Here is a 15,856-nt window from a genome sequence, read left to right as displayed (position 1 = left end):
TAGCAGACACTGGGTGTATTTTATTTTTTGGCTTTTCAAGACATGGTTTCTCTGTGTAGTCTAGGCTGTCCCAGAACTCAGAGATCTGTCTGCCTCTGCCTCCTGAGTGCTGGGATTAAAGGCGTGTGCCACCACTGCCAAGCTTGAGTATATTTTATTTTAACATCCACTTTTTTGCTCTGAACTAAATGACAGAACTAGTTCAGAACTATAATCAATCATGGTAAGTATGCAAGAATATATATACTTATACTATATATAGAATATATATTATCTATTATTAAAATATATAATATGTATTACATGTAGTCCATATCAAAATAACCGAGAAAGCAAAATCAGCATGTGAGTTTTAGTGAGTATGCTTTAAAGAGTTTTATATAGAATGTTTACCAATTTAATCACATTGTTGAACATCAAAATTTTATTCCTAATGTATGAACAATGCAAAGCTAAAACTTACAAATCTGAAGAACGTTTCAAAGCATGTATCAGTTAACGACAAATTGGTCTTTTGTACGTTATCTAGCACCATGACTTTCTTTGTTAAACAACCAATTAAACACATGAAAGGCATTGTTTATTTTTTGCTGATTTTCAAAGGTGATCCTTTGATGTTGAGTTTGTCCGCAAAAACGTGTGCTCTTCTTCCATTCTCCACGGCTGGATTTTGATGAATTTTCTCTCTAAGAAATATACATATGACTATTAATACCATTTAAAAATACTCAATGGTTTATAAGTCACTGCAAACAAGTTAAAAATCACTACAATTTAGAGTTTGATCTTAAAAGTTCCCCCAGAACTTTAGAAAAGTACTATATTGAACATTCAAGAAGGTAGGAGCTGTTTTACCTAAGATGTACTGAACTGCTTGCAGCTTAAACGGTGTTGTTAAAAATGGTAGCCACTAGGGATATTTACCCCTAATTCAGCTCCTGAGTTGTACCACCCACATGTGAGAGGGGATTCGTGGTCAACCATGTCTAACAGTTAATATGCTGGCCAGCACACTTTATCATGTGGAAATTCACTACTGAAAATTTGAACAGATAGAACTACTAAGAGAAAATATAGCTGCTAGAACAGCCAACATGAGCTTGCTTTCTCTAACTGGGATAGAACAGCCAACATGAGCTTGCTTTCTCTAACTGGGACCTAGATTTTGTGCTGAAGCTTAGCAATGTTAGATGTTTAACCATAAGTTTTCAATGTGAGACAAATATTACTGAAAAGATAGAGGCAAAATTTTAAGCCATTTAATAGAAAACATTCAGGCTCTAAATTCCTGACCAAGTACTTTCAAAGAAAATATGCCAGCATGTGGGATTCAGCACAAGGCTTCAATTTATTCAAGGCCCATGTGTCCAGTGATGGTCCTGTGAGGCCTTCTCTAACAGTCCTGCATTCTCTCGGAGTCTAGAATGGATTCCTGTTGTAGTTTCTCCCAAAAACTTGAATAAACTTCAGAATATTTACTAAATGTATAAAAACACCATACATTTTAATATTTACTTTTAACAAATTAATTTTCCCAGTTTTTCCAAAAGCAATTTCAAGGAAGATAAAACTTTTTGTAAAATTTATCTAAACTATCTAGTATACATAAAAAGCACATTTCATTAAATACTTACACAATACTATTACATACTGTGAAAGTATTTATAATTAATTTATAATTAAATGATGGATTTTGACTAAGTAAGAAAGTTAAGTTTTCTAAATACAAAACCTTTCTCCTTATAGGGTCTATATAACTATCTTAACTTTGTGTGAATTATGACTTTGAACATTCACACAGGGAATTGCTTCACAAGATAACTACACATCACAGTATATATAGTTTCCTTAGGATTTTTGTCTTCTATTTTTCCCCTGATGATTAAGAATAGCTCTAAAATAGTATTTATTGTTTTCAGAAACAAAATTTTGATTTGCATGGACTACTCAGGTTTAATATAAAGTTGTTACTTTAATCATAAAAGTTACTGTATATATACACAACTTAGATATTCTTAAGAATGTGATAAGAGATAAAGTTACATAATATTTTTGCTTTATGTTTATGTGTGGGGTAAGAATACATGTGTGGGTAGGTTCACGTAAATGTGTGTGTGCACGTATATAAATCATAGAAATTTTGGCTATCATTCTTTAGGTTTTGACTCAGAAGGCAGGCAACGCTGGCTAGCCAGTGAGAAATCCTACTACGTCAGGCTATTTGTTTTTTAACATAGGATTTGATTATAAAACTCGGATCCTTGCAATTACGTGGCAAACCTTTACAGAATGAGCTACCTCCCCAGAATTACATGGCACACCTTTTAATTAAGAGCACTGCTTTTAGAAAGAGCTTTTACCTTCTTTTGGGTTCTCGTGACACTGGATGCTCATGACCCACACTTCGCATTCTAGTGTTCTCTAGATTGTGTGGCCGTCCAGTAGGCTTGTACTTCAAAACTTCATTTTGCCACTCATCATCAAAAGCATGAGCATCGCCTACATGAAAGGACAAGTATTTAGGTTCTATGCCAGCTTGGCCGTGGGTCACCACACACCGCGCAGTCTAACCTTCCGAAAGAGGGGGTGCTTCTGCAGTGTCTCCCTTGTTTGTTTCTCCCCTAGCGATCATCTGGCTATGGTAGTATGGGCTTTCACTTAGCTCCTGGATTATCCTCTTACTCAGTGGACTGGACGATCAAGTACACGCATTTCTGAACTTGTGATCATCTCATCATGGGAGTGCTGCTCCCCATGGTCGTGGGCAGCCCTCAGTCTTTGCGCCTCTCCTCACCTCTTCACGTTCCTGACTTGACTTCTCAAGCTTGTCAGTTTCCTAACACTATCAATTATGTTGTCATCAAGTAGGTAAACTAATTTCTATAAGAACACACAGATGATTGTTCTTGTTCTTTTACATTGTCTTTACAAAATATCCTAAACTTAACTTTCCCACATATTGATTTTTATAAAATACTCAGTGTACATATGTATATACATATATGTGTATGTTATTATTTTTTAATTTCTATGTATATATGTGTGTCCATGTGTGGGTGTGAGGATGTAAATGCTGGTGGCCTTGGAGGTCAGAAGCATATCTTTGGAACTGTAGTTACATGTACTTGTGGGTCACCTGATGATGTAACCCACATGGGTTGTCCCTGGCACCCTGCCTAGGCTGATGAGGGAACAAAGAAATGACAAGGAACACGCATACAGAGAAGCCGGGGTCAGGTAGGCAGCCAGCACTCTGTTGGAGCAGCACCAACTACTCCCGAACAACAACCTGAAACCTGTGTTTTACTGAGCAGCAGAGTTGGGAGGGTAGCTAGGCTCCACAGGTCATCTCTGCAGACCAGCAGTCTAAATCTGTAACAACAGTCAGGAGGAGGAAGTTGAAGCTTCCAGTTTTTGTATACAACGATCAATCTCTATATTTTTGGTTGTGAGCCTAGCCTGTAACGGCTGAGCCATCTCTCCAGCCCACGATCAATCTCTGTAAACGTTCACACTTGGACTAGAGGAACAAGACTTCCAATTCCTAGGCTGACCTACTGGAGAATGCCTTTGCCAATTTCTCACGGGTCTGAGGCTATAGTCCTTGTGTGGCCGTCCCCACATCAATGATATACATTCCTTTAGGACTTCACTAACACAGGGCTTCCTCGGCTCCCTACATCCTGACAGTAAGAACTGAACTCGGGTGCTCTGTAAGAGAAGTATGAGCTCTTAACCACTACTCCGTCTCTCTAGGCATCTCAGTATATACCTTGATGATAAGATCATGATGATTACAGTTATTTGGCTTCCATCTTACTGCGTTAAGAATGATCTCTCTCCTACCATGTAGGCACCTGGAGTTAACTTGAGGTAGGTTAAGTAATAAGTGCATTTATCTTATCCCCTGAACAGTATCACCAGCCTAAGTAGTCACTTTTATCTAAAATAATTTCTTTTCTGAAATGATACACATTTAAATTCTTTATTATGATAAAATATTATTCAAAGAATTTTCTAAAAATATGAGGTAAATGTGACATTGCAATATAATTCAATTTTAATGAAAGCATAAAAGCTTGACTACTAATATTTAGACAAAATAAGTAACTTGTCAATTAATAGTAATTTTAATGTAATTTAAAATATAATAAGAAAAGGTAAGAAGTAGAAGAGCTTAATGTACTGAAGAATAAATATAAAAATCTAGGAAAGAAAGATTTGCTTGTATCTTACATATATATTAGAAATCAAAATATACTAGAAATTAAAATTACCTATACAAACTATAAAATCTTTTAAGTTATGAGATATTCACAAAACTTTTAGGTAACAGAATATTTTTGAAAAATAATAGGTGTGTATAGTTATAGTGGTGGAATAAATTGAGTGCAGTATGAAGAAAATAGCAAAATATCAAGTTGGAAAATATATTTATATATACATAAAACTAAGAAATTCATCAAAACCTGGATGGTATTTTGGAATTGAAATTATGACTGATTTTTATTTATTCCTTTAAGCTTCTTGACAATCACAAAGTAAACTCATTTTGCCTATAGTTAGATAATATTACTAAGAAAGAACTCCAAATCTTTCATCTTATCACTTAAAAGAAAACTGAACAATGCCTCACAAAGTCAAGGTAAGATGTGTTAGGAGACAGAACCACAATTGAATACTCTGACCAGCACTTCCTACACGTTCCTTATCCTAATAAAAATCCATGAAGCTCTAGGAATGCAGCTACTATTTTACCTTTTGAAAAGTAAATTTTGTGTGCTAACTTACTTTCATTCATATTGATGAACTCTTGATTGACCTCTTCATCTCCCGTCTTGTTATTCTTTGACTTTTTAATGACATGAGCTCGGTCATGGATATGATGACCAACAGCCATTTTCTCTAGACCGCTGTCAGAATCTCTTATCGCTCTTCTGGTTTCTTTTATCTTGAAAAAGGTAAAAGTTATTTAGCTAGTATTTAATCCTAATGAATGGATTTAATTCTACATTCTTCAGGCTCTGTTTATTGAAGTAAGGCCGCAGATTTGCTGCTGCCGAGTCCATTATTCTGTACAATTAATAAAATGATTAACTGTACCCAGCTCCATTATCAACTTGGTGTGGTAATAAAGATAATATTTAACTGTTTACAATTTTAACATTTTCCAAGTTGTAAAAATAATAAATCGTTAACACTGTCTCTGACGATGCAATGGATGGAAGCTGATAAGTGCAGGCACTCCTCCAATGAGCTTGGAGGGCTGGAGTCTTACGACCACACCTACCAACACACAGAGTGTACTAGAGTGCTTATGCTAGCCAGTGATTGTTAGTGTGATTTCCACGTGACATCTATAACTACACAGTTTACATCAAGACTTCACTGTGTTCAGCAAAGTAAAACACTAGAAAATTTGCTAAACGATGTAAAGGTATCACTAATAGGTGTGTTTACACATCAGAACTAAAAATGAATTACTTTACATTCATTATCTAAATCATTAATCTAAAATCTTACCACAACCTACAAGGCAATGGAGAAATGGGAATTTTTATGTCACTGTTTGTAGAAGCCAAGAATTTTCATCACTATGGGTTAGTAAGTTGGTAACTTTAATTTAATTTTTAAAGGTGAGGGGCTATGCACACTCTAAAAGCCCAGAGATACTATCCTAAGATTCCTTTACATGGGTGCTACACAGTAGTTAACAAAAAAAAAAGTTAGGTATGGTGGGCCACTCAGGAGGCAGAGGCAGGTGGAGCTCTACGAGTTCAAGGTCAGGCTAGGATGCACATTGAGTTCCAAGCCAGCCAGAGCTGGATTAAGACCTTGCCTCAAAACCAACAAAACCAGAAATTAAAATTAAAAATAAAGAAACCTGGGTTACAGGTGCAACTTGAATAAATTTCTGAAACAGGCTGCTGAGCAATGGCAAGTTTTGGAGGACACAAACAATGATACTATTTGTGCAAAGTTTAAAAACCTATAGAATAAATAAAAATATACAAGTATGACAAGCTCCAGATATAGGAAATGGTTGTCTCCTGAGAGAGGAAAAGTGATCTTAGAAGAATTATATGTTACAATCATCCTCAAAAAATAAAGAATTATCTTAAAAGAAAAAGAGGAAACTGCTGATTTAATTAATCTATGTGGCAGGAATATGGGTTTATTATACAACCTTTCTGTACACTTTAACATTTTAATTTTTTTGGTTTTTCGAGACAGGGTTTCTCTGCAACTTTGGGGCCTGTCCTGGAACTAGCTCTTGTAGGCCACGTTGGCCTCAAACTCACAGAGATCCGCCTGCCTCTGCCTCCCGAGTGCTGAGATTAAAGGCATGCGCCACCACCCAGCAACACTTTAAGTTTTAACTTCATATATAAACTCTAAGTAGACATTTCATAAAACAAAGGTTTCTTTTAGTGTCTATCTTATCAATGCACAAACGTGTAGTAAGGATCAACAGATATTTATGTGATGGTAAACCTCAACTTCTACCAGCTACCCACAGCAGGATGGTTTCCATAGAGAGACACTCAGAGCCAGGCATGGTAGTTTAAAGAGACGGAGGCAGGGCTGCTCCATGTTTGAGGGCAGCTGGGACTACACAGTAAGACTTGGTCTAAAACCAGCAGTACTAAAACTCACTCCTCCTGGAGCCCTCCTGGTTTGAGTTGAGGCCTGGAACACCTTCGGTGGTTCATCTCCTACTTTGGAATAGGTCATGACAGAGGAAGAACAAAATGAATGCCCATTCGGATCCATTGAGAGCTGACCCTAGAGACAAAGGCAATGTGAATTAAGATTCTAGTTAAACATAAAGAATGAATGCCAAGAGTTGAAATAATCAATACTATTAGCTATAGAGTTGTTCAAAATGGAACTAGGTGCCCTAATCTACTGCGATTTTTAATGCTAATTTCTATTTCTTGTATAAAGAATAACAAATGATTCAAATCCCAGTTTGTGTGGCTTAGATTTAGATAAAGAAGATACACTCCTTAGGCAAAGACCATCTCTTGTAATGTCCTGCCAATCAAGATCAAGTCAACTAGGAATGTACCAGGAACTGTCACACTTTCTTTGGGTACCAGATTGATATATTCCTAAAACCATTGCTAATACCCTAGATTTTAGCATTCTTAAATGATCCATAGAATTCAAATTGGATATTGAAATGATACAGGTCACCTTCAGATCAAACCAAGTTACTTGTTTTGATGCTAATATTATAAGCACAAAAGTAGCCGTATTAGTGTTCATTTATAATACTTAGACTGTATGGAGCTAATCTAACATCCAAAACATTTTTGTTTTCAGAGATTTTTTTTTAAAATATTGAAACGTAGTTACTAACATGTAATGCAACTTTCGAAGTAAATAGGTAACAATAAAACATGCAAATTTATAGAAAGTGTTCCTTTACAATAGCAACTCATAATATTTTTGTAAGCCAACCAATGTGATTTATCAGACCTTTAGGTTGTAAATAAATTAATGAGATATAATTATAATTTTTTAATTGAGTAAGAGAAAATATATGCAAGCTGTTATTATAATTATAATATTCTAATATAATCACTTAAACTTTTGTTTCAGGAATCAATTACCTAAGAATTGTATATGGGTTAATCATGCAACTTATTATGTAATAATGTTAATTATTACATGTACTACTCATGTAATATTGTTTATGGGTTAGCCATGTAATCACTTCTTTTGCTATGCTAAGTGTGGTTAAAGATGTTTGAAAATAGTGTTCTCATCAGTCTGTTTCAGTACTTACAAAGTTTCTTTGTAACTCCTGCATACTGTTTCGCATATTTAACATCATCCGATCCATTGTCTGAAAAGGGTTGACATCTGCATGCTACAGGATATCAGGAAGTATGTTATTAACTACAACACCAACGCATATAAATCTTCCCAAACCAGTTAAAAAACATTCCCCAATTTACTGTATCATGCAGTATCCAACTAGGCAAAAATAACTCAAGGGCTACACATTTAGAGTGATTTGCTAAAGAAAAAGGACCAGATGCAAAAATCATAAACAGACAACATAAATTAGGGAGTTAGAAGACTGCAAATATATACACACATTATATGCCTAGATACACACACACACACATATACACAAATGTTTGTATATACACTTATACATAGTCAGCTTTCTTAAGCCAGAGTCCTCCTTTCTCCTCCATGCTTTCTTCTTACTAACCCTTAAGGCTCAGTCTTCTCTAGGGAAGATGGCTCAGACAGCGCATACTCTCTTGGGTAGGGCCTGAGCTCAGTTCCTAGCAGTCAAGCAGTTTACTATTGCCTGTAATTCTAACTCCAGCTACCAAGTACCTGACACTCTCTTTGGCCTCTTTGGGCTCTGCACAAATGTGAATAAATCCCCACACATAAATACTATATTTTTAAATTCACCTCTAATCGATCTCCACCAGTATACTCCAAAGCTTTGCGCTGCCGTCTTGTGTTTCCCGTGTGCTACCACAGTGCACACCTCCTCACCACTTTACTAGTGTCTGTGATACTCTGCTTTCCTCTGTAATCAGGTCCTCAGAAAGGACAAGTATTCATCTCAAACTTCAGAGACTCAAATAACTTAAATTTAGTGCAAAATAATGAAAATAACCTTTTCATGAAAATATAGCTACAAACAGTCTAAGTTTATTATGTTCCAATCCTTGGATTCCTTGCTGGCATTAGAAACTAGTAAACCAGTCAAACAGGCTGGCAGGTCTGCTATAGAATATCCATACTTGTAAAGGCAGCAAGAAAAACCTGACATCAGAGAAAAAGCGGCCAATCTGAGTGCTCCCAAACATCATAATTTGTCACCTTGTGAAAAGTCATCACAGGTATGTGGAAGTCCATCTTTGAAATACAATTATCAAGTTTCTTTGAACAGCACGGGAATGTTCCCTCAACATCTACTTTTCCATTTCTGAAGACTAATTTTACATTTTGATTGATTTACTGTAACCATCTTGATCTCAACCTGTGGGGTCACAACCTCTTTGGCAAACTATCTTCAAAAATACTTACATTATAACTCATAGCAGTAGCAAAATTACAATTATGAAGTAGCAAGAAAAGCAATTTTATGGCTGGGGAGGCCACCACAATGTAAGGAACTGTATTATATGGTTATAGCATTAGGAAAGTTGAAAACCAATGATCTTGACAGAAATGAAGATATTCTAAAAACCTGTTTTTGCCTCTATCAAACTATTGGCTATCAGGCTATTGAAATAATCCCCTAGAAACTGGATTTTCCTCAGGAATTTCACGGTAGGAAAACAAAAAGGCTGAAGCCTGGTATTATCCAATGGAGGAACTTGTCTCTCAGGAAGAGATTTCAGAGTTATTTCAAGGTGTTGGGTGCTTTGCAGGAGAGACTGGAGCTGAGTCAACGATGGGTCAGTGATGGCTGGAGCACACAGTGACTAGGACTGCTTACTCAATCTGTGCATCTCCCTCTATACCAAAGTCTCACGTCAAGACCCTGCAGATGGACTCAGGAAGGCTCTGGACCTTAGGTATCCCCAGAGTGGCAACACTGAACACATCTCTTTTTCGCTTTTCACTATTACTTGTCTGTTTAACTGGCTTATTGATGATCATTGGGTAAGTCTGGCTTGTTAGTGCAGTCAGGCCCAGGCCCTGGTCCTAACAACTCTGGTAATTACTTTAGAAAACCCATGACTATGCCCTCTTGGGTAAATTTAATACATGCAACAAAGGTTGCCAGTACAAAGCTTAAAAGCCATCATGGAAGTTAGTGAGATGCATGCAAACTCATTCTGCTTGAGTTAATAAAAATATGTTAAAAATATAGCGAAAATAATTTCTGCCTAATGACACGAACCATACCACCAAGCCTTCCAAAAGGCACAAGAGAAAAACTTGTTGCCTAGAAAAAAAAATACACAATAAATTCTGGTTGCCATTATTATATGGGCACACCTGAAATATAAAAATGCACTGCAGAGCCATGCAGCTCAGGGCTCCAGTCATTCCAGGGCTTTTTAGTTAAAGATGCTCAGCGAGCTTTTAGATGCTCTGTTTACTGAAGCATCTGCCTGGACAGCAAACAGACGCCACAGCATGACTGAAAATAGGGCCGTTTCAGTAAGGTAATGAAAAGAAGGTCTTTGCTATAGACTAACACCAACATCAAATATAACGACTAAGATCAAAGCATTTGCTAATGCCATTGCTATTTCTATTCCATATTTTTTAAGATCCACTACTCCTGCTAAAACCAATTAAAACAAGACATTTAATCACATTATTATCATTACCAAATGAGTAAACAGATAAAAATGTATGCTTCCTAAAGATCAGTTTAAGGGATAAGAAATTAGCATAGGTTTCAGAAACGGCAGGCAAAGCAAGTTAAATAGAAAAGATGGAATAATCAAACAGTTCACACAACTCCCAACATGTAGAAAAGAATACATTTTTATGGGAATAAAGGGGTGGGGCTGGTGAGATGTCTCAGTGGCTGAAGGCGCTTGGAACCAAGCCTGCTGACCTGAGTTTGGTCTCCAGGACCCACACCAGAAAAACAGACCTGACTTCCCCAAGACTTCTCTGACCTCCACATGGGCTCACTCCCTCAAGTGCAACTAACTTTGTTTTAAGTCAAAAATATTGACTGCTTGAAGGAGTCTAAGTAAAACTTGGTTTTTCTGAGGTTAAAGTGTAGAGCTACAAGGTGGGCAAATTATACAGACCCCAGATCTTGCCATTCAGGTAGGGGGGTGAGGCAGGAAGTCAGCCTGTACCAGAGAGTGAGCTCTATGCCATCCTAAACTACATAGAAAGGCTCTGTCGCCTGAAAGGAGACTATGTATAGGCATACAGACAAACAATGTTTTACTTTTTTTTTTTTTTTTTGGTTTTTTGAGACAGTGTTTCTCTGTGTAACCTTAGGTATCCTGGAACTTGTTTTGTAGATCAGGTTGGCCTTAAATTCACAGAGCTCTGCCTGCCTCTGCCTCCTGAGTGATGGGATTAAAGATGTGTGCCACTACACCCAGCTAAGTTTTACCATTTTAAAGTCAGTATTACTGGGGCTGGAGAGATGGCTCAGAGGTTAAGAGCATTGCCTGCTCTTCCAAAGGTCCTGAGTTCAATTCCCAGCAACCACATGGTGGCTCACAACCATCTGTAATGAGGTCTGGTGCCCTCTTCTGGCCAGCAGGCATACACACACACACAGAATATTGTATACATAATAAATAAATATTTAAAAAAAAGTCAGTATTACTATAGACAAGAGAATAATTATAAAATTATGTTTATTTAGAACAGAATCATGTTGGTTGCACCAATAAAATTTTTACTTCTATTTCTTTGTACTGAAAGGATTAGATGCCCTCTGGCATATCACCTAGTTATAAGGAAACTAACAAGTTTAAATATTAAATTCAGTTTTCATACTTGCTTTTTTTGGGACAGTGTCCTAGTTAGGGTTATTACCACTGTGACGAAACACCATAACTACAGCAACTTGGGGAGGGAAGGGCAGATTTGACTTAGGCTTCCGATCCACTGCTCATCATCACATGAAGTCAGAACAAGAATTTAAGCAGGATCCGGAGGTACAAGCTGATGAAGAGGCCATGGAGGGGTGCTGTTTGCTGGCTTGCACTGTATGCTGTTCTTAAGTTATTCAATCTAAAGAGTTTTATTAAAGCAGCCCAACTATACATGAAAATATGAGACCAATCATTTTAAATTTTCATTTAAATGTTGGTCTTGAACTTTCTTTATATTCTGAATTATCCTCTTAACTTGACTTTCCTATTTAATCATGATATCGATTAATCACATTTCTTCTATGTGTTTTCCTCTCAATTTGAAGAAACTTTAGTGAGACAAAGATAATTTTGAAGACTACTTAGATACAAATAGTTCTAAATAATGCATCTTACCAACTACAGCTGCACAGAAATGAATCTCTTTATTTGGTTATGTATTCCTCATTCCAGTTTTTCTTAAACATTCAGTATTTTTTAGTAAAAGTGTCTGTGGAAGAGACAGTTACTTCTGCTCCAACAGGTATTCAATAGAGTTACTGCTGATTTGTATAAATGCCTTCAATACGTCTCCAGCTGAATTATAAGCAGGTCTCATTTATATGCTTACAAGTATGGTAACAAAATTACCTTTTCTTGCTACCTTCGTGAAAGCTCATAAGTAGCTCATTTATCCAAAAAATTCATGTTTGCTATGGTTATAGCAAATACAGAACTATTTTAATATTCAAATGATTTTCAACATTCGTAATTAATGTGCTCTTGCACTGTCGATTTTCCTGGTATTACATTTTAGCTTTAAAAATGGATTAAACTAAAAATTATATAAATGTGTCTCATCATGTAACATGAATTTATAATATTATAGATATAACATATATAAATGACACTATTTACTAATGAAAAGTAAGTATGACTGGGTAAAGCTTACTTATTTGAAAGGCACAGGCAATTTTATTTATCAGGTTTTATGATGAGCCAAACTATTTTGCTCTAGAAAAATGTTTTTCTAGAGTAGTCTAGAATTCTGTGGATCGATCAGTCATATGTCTGCTGAATTCTAAATATCTACATTTCAATTGTGAAGATTCATTTTTATGGAAATGCCATTCCTGGTGGCTGAAAAGTAACAGAAAGAGGAGGTGAAACCCACAATGGTTAACACACATGTGTAAATTTTGCCTTCTGTTTGTGCCCCCCTCCAGTTTGGCTCTCAGATAATCCTGCTGAGAACATGCAATTACACAAGTCTTCTGAAGTCAAGGCTAATAAGTTCTCAATGTCCAATGTGTCCCAACCAGAGCTTAGTGATGCAATAAAGATAGAACACCACACTAGATTTTGTTGCTATTTAAAATATGAAGTGTGTGGTTCTAGGAGTTTCTGCTGGCTCTAATTCAGCATAGGGGAGGAAGTTCTCAGAGGGGAAATTTGCAAGAAACAATGGCCTAGTATTGCTTATAATTGTACAACCTGTGGTCCTAAAGTTTTAATAGCACAGATTAATTCTGTACCATTAACAATTCATTGTTCCCAGTTTTAGCTTTTCAACATGCGTCCTCATTTATGTAACAAATATTTCCACAATAGAAGTATTAGTTATACCCTATCACTGTAAGTATGTAAATTCTATATTTTTTTATCATATTTATACAGAACTTTCTTGTTTGCTGTCTTTAACTTACAGTTAAGGAATCTTCACCATCATCATCTCTACGATTGTGTGTTCTTCCTCTACCATCAGATACACTGAGCAAGTTTCTTCCAAAAGGTTCAGAGAAACTTCTCATCATATTGCGCATACTTTCTCGGTGTGAAAGAAAGGAATCACTGTTGAGAATACAGAATAATGAAAAATTAATGTTACAATTTAAGAAAAACTGGCATATAGCTACTACAAAAACCTTGGGAGTTAATGTAATTGTTAAGGTAACAAAATATTACAATTTAGAAGAGCATTACTTAATAAAAGACCTTGTATTATAAATATAATTATACATAAATTTATAAATAAATCCTATCCCATTTGCTATCCACTATATTTATTATACTAATAAAATATACTTTCATCTCATGTTCTATAAAAATGGTAAATACAAATTACCATGTTATAAGTAGTTTATGATGAGGAAAATTGTAAAAAAAATCAGAAAAAATATTTCTATCTGGTAAGACCACTGTGGAAAGTCTACAACATAATTCTACAGGGCTAATAAAGAACACTCTATGCTGAATACTCCATGGGTAACAAATAACCTACCAAAGTTGTCTTTTTAAATTGAATATGCAGAAATGAAAGTCTGGAAAAGAACTCTCCTGAAATATAATAATACTGGTTGGAGCTGGAGAGATAGCTCAGTAAAGAGTACTTGTTGCTCTTCTAGAGGACTGGAGTTTGGTTCCTAGCACCCCCAGAGGACTCACAACTGTGTCTCACTATAGTTCCAGGGGATCCAACACCTTCTTCTGGCTTCTACAGGCTCCTGCACCTCTCTCTCTCCTCTCTCTCTCCTCTCTCTCTCTCCTCTCTCTCTCTCCTCTCTCTCTCTCTCTCAGTTAAGGAATCTTCACCATCATTATCTCTACGATTGTGTGTTCTCTCTCTCCTCCCTCCCTCCCTCTCTCTCTCCTCTCTCTCTCTCCTCTCTCTCTCTCTCTCTCTCTCTGTCTTAACAAAAAGTAACACTGCTAATTTTTAACTTTCCTTATTGAGAGTTTGCCACTGAGAAACATAGCGATGTTTAAGAACACTATAAAAGTACAATTATCTGTATAGTCAAAGCCAAAGATACAGATAATCTTTATAAGGTTAATTTTTTTCAAGACAGGGTTTTTTTTGTGTAGCCCTGGCTGTGCTAGAATTCTGTAGACCAGGTTAGCCTTGAACTCACAGATCCACCTGCTTCTGCCTCCCAAGAGCTGGGGTTAAAAATGTGTGCGACCATGTCTTGCTTCTAAGACTAATTTTTATTTTTACTAATTCTAAATTTTATAATAATCAAATACCAAAATATCTCAATACCAAGCTTCAAGAAATGTTGTCAAACTTCTTTCAAATTACCAACTATTAAGCTGGTTAAAAAATACAGATTCCTGTTCACACCTACCATGATGTCAAGCTGGTTAACAATATGGATTCCTGTTCTCACCTTCCATGATGTCAAGCTGGTTAACAATATGGATTCCTGTTCACACCTTCCATGATGTCAAGCTGGCTATCAATACGGATTCCTGTTCACACCTACCATGATGTCAAGCTGGCTAACAATATGGATTCCTGTTCACACCCACCATGATGTCAAGCTGGCTAACAATATGGATTCTTGTTCACAATTACCATGATGATCAATCATACTGGCTCTGGGCCTGATTTATGAATATGTACCCCTGGTGATTTTAACTCAACTTTTGAGGAACAAGGTCCTCTGTGAATCTGTGGTATCTGAATTAATTATAATTTCAGCATTTCTTCTGGAGACAAGTTTTCACAACTATAAAATAAGGATAATATCAAATATTCCTGTTATTATCACAATATAACTTGAAAACACAAAATATAGTATCTGATACATTACTAAGTTGAATAAATCTTCATTTCTTAGTTTCACTTCCTCTTTCATGTATGAACATCATTCCCTATTATTCTATCACTAGATGCTTCTCAGGGAAAGAGATTAGACTTTAAAAATACATAGAAATGATAGTGTTCCAGCCCTTCTTCTATGTACTTAAGAATCAAGTTCCTTAGTATGCTAACTCTTTCACTGCAATTTTGAAAGAAAAGCCTAAACATTTTAACACTTCAACATCATAATAATTTTCCAGTATTTTCCCAATAGAAACACACTAACCATGAGTCAATAATTTACTTTTCATTTTAGAGTATTTAAAGCACATCATGATTGTGACTTCCTTTGCCAAGTAACCTTATGGCTCCTTGCTTTCTAACTGAACTTCCCATGACAGTGTGGCCTCCTTCCAGAATTCTCCATGTCAGCCACCATCTCTATAAATTCTCTTGGTAATTCAGTCCCAGTCCTTTGACATTACCACAACGAAGGCCTGAAAAGCCAACATCTGTCTGTAATCTTAGACAGAAAGGGCTTCTCCATGGAATCATACAGTATTAGTTTACAATTTAGTTCTACTAGCAAGAGTTCAGATTTCTTCATACATTACTTTGGAATTTTTTAAAAAAAAAGCATGTGGCCGGGCGATGGTGGCGCACGCCTTTAATCCCAGCACTCGGGAGGCAGAGGCAGGCGGATCTCTGTGAGTTCGAGACCAGC

General features: G+C 36.3%; 1 protein-coding gene across 2 annotated transcripts in view; it reads right to left on the bottom strand.

Annotated features, from left to right (window-relative positions):
• Window positions 1–340: 340 nt before the first annotated feature.
• Mlf1 (myeloid leukemia factor 1) overlaps window positions 341–15,856 on the bottom strand; it is a 24,591-nt gene continuing 9,075 nt past the window's right edge. The window contains exons 2-7 of one of the 2 annotated variants that reach the window (XM_005344079.3): window positions 13,253–13,397; window positions 7,796–7,879; window positions 6,658–6,786; window positions 4,792–4,951; window positions 2,361–2,499; window positions 341–686 (exon numbers count right to left, since the gene is read on the bottom strand). In XM_005344079.3, the coding sequence (XP_005344136.1) occupies window positions 581–686; window positions 2,361–2,499; window positions 4,792–4,951; window positions 6,658–6,786; window positions 7,796–7,879; window positions 13,253–13,397 (763 nt within the window). In that variant the 3' untranslated portion in view covers window positions 341–580. The remainder of the gene's footprint in view (window positions 687–2,360; window positions 2,500–4,791; window positions 4,952–6,657; window positions 6,787–7,795; window positions 7,880–13,252; window positions 13,398–15,856) is intronic. The other variant, XM_026783642.1, reaches the window with a different exon arrangement.

This window comes from Microtus ochrogaster, chromosome 1 (assembly GCF_000317375.1).
Source record: "Microtus ochrogaster isolate Prairie Vole_2 chromosome 1, MicOch1.0, whole genome shotgun sequence".
NCBI classification, from domain to species: Eukaryota; Metazoa; Chordata; class Mammalia; order Rodentia; family Cricetidae; genus Microtus; species Microtus ochrogaster.
Note: the sequence above shows the minus strand (reverse complement) of the source record. Positions and strands in the feature narration are given on the sequence as shown.